This window comes from Vitis riparia, chromosome 9, assembly GCF_004353265.1.
Source record: "Vitis riparia cultivar Riparia Gloire de Montpellier isolate 1030 chromosome 9, EGFV_Vit.rip_1.0, whole genome shotgun sequence".
Lineage (NCBI taxonomy): Eukaryota > Viridiplantae > Streptophyta > Magnoliopsida > Vitales > Vitaceae > Vitis > Vitis riparia.
The window spans coordinates 1,107,608-1,113,286 of NC_048439.1; the positions used below are offsets into that span (position 1 = coordinate 1,107,608).

General features: G+C 27.0%; 1 protein-coding gene across 1 annotated transcript; it reads right to left on the bottom strand.

Annotated features, from left to right (window-relative positions):
* Window positions 1-3,654: 3,654 nt before the first annotated feature.
* Window positions 3,655-5,435, bottom strand: LOC117922622 (transcription factor MYB1-like). The gene is made up of 3 exons (XM_034840787.1): window positions 5,144-5,435; window positions 4,918-5,047; window positions 3,655-4,294 (listed from the first exon to the last, which is right to left on the bottom strand). Exons 1-3 carry the CDS (start codon window positions 5,274-5,276, stop codon window positions 3,766-3,768), a joined length of 792 nt encoding a protein of 263 aa, XP_034696678.1. The 5' UTR covers window positions 5,277-5,435; the 3' UTR covers window positions 3,655-3,765.
* Between the last annotated feature and the right edge of the window lie 244 nt (window positions 5,436-5,679).

Sequence of the window (5,679 nt, forward strand, 5' to 3'; positions counted from 1 at the left end):
TTTCAAAATTGGTTTTTAAAAATCCTTCTAATCATATAACCCTTATTTTTATATCTCACTATCCTTTTATGAATCAAAGCTGGACTTTTGACAAGAGTACGGTAATTTTAAAAAATTATTCTTAAATTACCGTAGGAGAAAAAGTAATTCCAAATGTATGGTAGTTTTTGCCAGGTAAGAAAAAGGGTCTGCGGATAAAAAAAAATTTAAGCAAAATCGTCTTTTGAAAAGACGATTTAAAAAAAGAAAAATTCAAAAGGGAGACAATAAAAAAAAATTAATATTACAAAAAATTGAAAATCCAAACTAATTTTTTAAAAAAATTCAAAAGGGAAATCGTCTCTTCAAGAGACGATTTCCCATTAAAAAAAGTTAATATTACAAAAAATTGGAAATCCAAACTAATTTAAAAAAAAAATCAAAAATCAAAAAGGAAATCGTCTCTTCAATTTGATGTATATTTTTTTATTTTATATCTTAAACTTTAATTTGTATTATTTATATACATAGATATTAATTAATTGATATATTAATAACTTATTAATTTATCAAGATATTCTTTTTTTTTTCAAAATATTGTATCTAATATAATTTTTTTTTCGATTAAGTGAATTAAATATTTCATTTTGCAAGCAAGTAAAATTCATAAATTTACTTATTTTAATGTATATATATATATATATATATATATATATATATATATATAACATTACAGTGTTTCAAAAAGTAACATTGGATACATATTTTGTTACAAGAAGCTTTGATGCAAAGCTATTTAATAAAAAACACAAAGATAAAATAATCAACACAAACGGTACATAAGGTTTTAACATGGTTTGACCAATCATGCCTACGTGCACGAATGAGAGAAAATCATTCTACTATACAATAGAAAATATTACAAATGATAGAACCAGAATATTACATAAAATATAACCAGATACAATTATTGGGTTCTCAAAACATCTCATATTTTCTCATTCTTCGTATCTCTATCCTATTATGAGCTCTCGGGGTCCACCAAGTACCTCCCATTTTTTCCTCACATCTCTATTCACCTCATGTAATCTTTACAAGCTCATCTCCATCTCATAATTTTTTTCTCTTTATAACTTAAAATATTTATAGAAATATTTCTAATAACCTTCCTTACTCTATAAGGAAGTCTAATATTACAATAATATATTAATCTAAAAATATTCTATATAATATTCTTTACAAAAAATGAATTTATACTAACTAGGAATTTAGCACGCTTCCTAACATATTTTACCACAACCTTTTAAATAAATTATATGAATTTAGTTAATTACATATTATGAAATCATTAATTTAATATAAAATTATACATATTTTTCTACAATGTATTATCTTATAAATTATTTATATAAAAAAAAAGTTAAGAGCATTATAAGTTCCTAAATATACTTTTATTATATAAAATATTAGAGATAATTTTTTAATATATATATATATATATCTTCTCAAATAGATCATCGTATTTTTTTCAATAAGATTTTTTTTAAAAAAAAAAGGATAAATCATGGGAAATTAAAACCCATGACCCATTTGGATCTTATTTTCTTTACCTAACAACATTAGTATCTCACTTATGAACACTAAAAAAATAATTAAAACTTAATAAAAAAATTATTGAAAAATGGTTTTTTCCCTCATCCTTTATAATTACCAAATATATATATAAAAGTGTATCCAACATGACCTAAGCTATAAAATTAACTTTCTTGCGTCCAAACTCATTTGGCTTACATGTGAAGCATGTATATTGTTACACACATCAAAGTAGATTAATTAAGGGTCATGAAAAGAAATATTCTTAATTTTTGGTATCGAGTTTCCTAATTAAATTAATTAAGTGGGCCTCGTGAAGTTAAGAAGTCATTCATTTTTTACATTAAGTTGGTAATCCCTAAATTTTTAATTAGCTTATGAAGCTTCTCTCCATGGTTAAGTAATTAATTAAATTACTAAATTCATTCGACCCACTCAGCACTCAACAATTGTTTAATGAGCTTTTCAAAAATAATTCTAAAGATTTCTTTATGCACAAATTTCATGAATTTCTGCACAATTAGCAAAATCATAAAAAAAAAAATTGTAAAACAAAAATTTTTATTAAAATTAATTATGAGGTACAAACTCAGTGATAATATTATTTGTAAAAGAATATTTTTCCTTTAATTTATTTACTTTGATCATAATTTGAAAAATGATGATGAACATTTTTTTTTAGATTTGAAGATGAATCAATGACTTAAAATGACTTGTTTTCGAATGAACTTGTTGAATGACGAAAAATACATGTGTAGTACTTTTACTAATTTTCTAACGTGAAGGAAGATTCTGTGAAACATTTTTCTTTATGTGAAGGTTCGTTTCCTATATAAAGTTGTTTTTTTAATCGATCTCTTCATTAAAAGAAGTCATTATAAATATAAATGAAATTAGGAAATTAAACTTAGAATCCTTAAAATTTGGTTACTTAATTCAAAGAATTTGGTTATTTGATTTTCACAACTTGTCTCATTTCTCTAGGAAACTTGTCAACAACATAATATTTATTTCTAATAATCTCTTGACTTCAATTGGTTGGAAATTTTCCAATAAAAAAATATTTATTTCCAATTCTCTTTTGATTTCAATTGTTTGATTTGTTTTTATTTGTAAAACTTAATTTTGTAGTTTTTCAAATTTGGTCATGTTTCATCCTTTTGAATGCATATCATGTGTCCAATATATATGACTCATTATTTATCTTGGTATTATATTATACATAATTTGAAATATTTTCAAAAATAAAATTTTACTTAAAAATTAATTAAATATGAAAAATAATTGTTTAACTTGGTATTATAGATTTATGTATAATATAAAAGAATTAAAGTATTCTTATATTTTTTATGGTTACTCGGAATGTTTTATAAAAAAAAGTAACTAAAAATATCTTAAATATATTCTTATAAATAAAATGTTTTCATACAAATTCCAAATTTTTTTTTCCAAAAGTTTATCAAATTTATCAAACCTGTCTCCCGCACTAGAAAATTGTTTTTAAGAGCAATTTCCATTGGCAAAGGTTGTTAAAAAATTTCTCAAAAACCAATTTTTGTAATTATTTTTATAAATAAAATTATGTTTAAAACTTCAAATATAAAAATTATTATTATTATTAATATTTATTTTCCTTGAAGATATAATGAGTTTTTGTGAAAAAAAAAAAAAAAGCACTTAAAAAACCTCTAATTTATTTTTAAAATAACCTATTTTCATAACTAATTTTTTTTTTTAAATAAAATAAAGAAAATACTTTTGAAATGTGTTTTGTAAAGTAGAAAATGAACTTCATACTCAAATGAGATCATCAAAGGTTAGATAAAAAATAATAATAATAATTTTCTCATATTTAATTATACAAAGAAAAACTCAAACAAAATTAAATTGTATAAAGAAAATTTAAAAAAAAAATTAAATATAATTAAAATTCGTTAAAATTTTATTAATTTTTAAATTATTTAATATTTATATATATGTATGTATGTCTCGGGTTTGATCGATGAATCGAGATTCATAAATTAGTTCATAGGCTTAAATTTCAATCTCCAATTCATTGGCACCGAATTATATTATGGATGTCAAAGCACAATAATCTACACATTAGCATTTCACAAGTTACAACAATTATGGATGAAATGGGAAGTTCCAAGGTAGACTTGTTGGGTTAATTTCTTTCCCTCAGGACTCCTTTCAGTCATCTTCCAAATCCAAGAATGAAGCCACCTTCTTCAGCTCCAAGGCCCAAGTGAGCTGAGGAGGTTCATAACTGATCCTGTTTTGAACCAAAAGTTCATCTTCTGACAAAAAACAATCAGAAAAAGAAGAAGAACTACCATTTTCTTGCATCTTATAGCTAGGAATCTGCAGGAAATATGGATCCAAAGCTGCTGGTACGTCATAAGAGTCCATCAGGAAGTTTATAGAACTGTCATGGAGCAAGGTTGAAGTAGAAGTACTTGGGAGATGGCCTGTTTCAGAGATGAAGTCTGAATCTTTATTCATCAAATGGCTTTCTTCTTTATGAGTTGAGATGATAACTCTTTGGCAACGAAAAGCCTTAGGTCGAATGGGTTGAGGACTGTCCAATGTTGCAGAATTATCCACCGGCTTCTTCTCTATTTTATGATCTCCTCGCAGCCTCTTACAAAGGGTGGTGTTCCAATAGTTCTTAATTTCGTTGTCGGTTCTCCCTGGAAGTCTTCCTGCAATCAAAGCCCACCTGCAAAATGTTGATGGGAATGGACCCAACACAAAAACATTAGGTTTAGGTAATAAACCAACAATGGTAGAGGTAGAGGTTGAGACAAAAGAGTGTGCATCCACAGAGGATAGGAGTAGAAGCTCTCTTAACTTTATAAACATGTTTTTCAAAATTACGAAAACCTATTGAATTCAAAACAAATAATATCTATACGGGAGGGAGTGGGTTGTCATAAAAGTGGTATCAAAGCCAAAGCTATGAGAATATATTGAGTTTGAAGTGGATGATATTTATATAGAAAAGAGCGGGTTTTCATAGAGTAGTATCAATGTCAATCTCATATCCTTATGTGGGTCTTTATTTGTTTGGTTCCCCATGTGATGTTTGTCTCTTTAATTTCACAATTTTGTAAGACAAAACGAGAATGTTATGTTTGTATAGAATGTCCATATCAAATAAAAGAATATAAGTTTCTTTTTAAACTTATAATCTTATAAACACATTTTAAAATCGTAAGCACTCATCGCCTGAAGCGGACAAGGGGTCGTTACAAAGGATGCCAATGAAATCAAACAGTAAGCAAATTCAACTAAATTTTTCCTATCTTGGAGAAGGTAGAGGATAAAGCTAAGCCCCAGTACCTGTTACCGAGAAGACGATGAAGTTTGATGATGAGCTCCTCTTCATCAGGAGAAAAGCTACCTCTCTTTAGCCCAGGCCTCAAGTAATTCAACCATCTAAGCCTGCAACTCTTTCCACATCTCTTCAAACCTTCAAAAACAAAACATATTCATAACTGATGAAGATCACTCAAGCAATAATACTTGTGTAGATCAATTGTCTTAATTATATCAATTAATATTTTACCTGATTTTTGAGCAAGACTTTTCCAGTTGCCTTCTCCATGGACTCTGATGTAGTTGATGAGAACTTCATCTTCTTGCATTGACCATGCTCCTCTAATGAGTCCCACATCGGCAAAAGATGGGCTCCTGCCCATTTTTCCTCTCTGCAGAAATAGAAGTACAAGAATTGATAGTAGAGTTCAATGGCTTTCCATCAGCAGCAATCAATATTTGCCTCAATTAATACTGAAATGAATTGATAGTCTACGACCCAAGAATTATTGTGCTGCTCCTCCATCTACATGTAACTTCATATGGCGCTTTAATGGATGCCGGTTTGAAGATATCAACCAAGGAGGGCTTAAAGCATAGTTTGATTATTTTATTTAAAAATTTAAATACAAAAATATGACAATTTTAAAGACCTTGGATGGAATACTTCCTCTACCTCCTACGTATGGTAATGCCTAATTGGCACGATTGGTATAAGCTAATTCTCATATCCATTTTATTAAATAAAAATAATAATAATAATAACACTACAAGGGCAAACAAAAT

Coding starts and splice junctions, on each gene's coding strand:
- LOC117922622 (XM_034840787.1), bottom strand. CDS start 5,276: ATGGGCAGGAGCCCATCTTTTGCCGATGTGGGACTCATTAGAGGAGCA. Junction 5,048..5,143: donor AAGTCTTGCTCAAAAATCAG/GTAAAATATTAA, acceptor TTGTTTTTGAAG/GTTTGAAGAGATGTGGAAAG. Junction 4,295..4,917: donor CATCGTCTTCTCGGTAACAG/GTACTGGGGCTT, acceptor AACATTTTGCAG/GTGGGCTTTGATTGCAGGAA.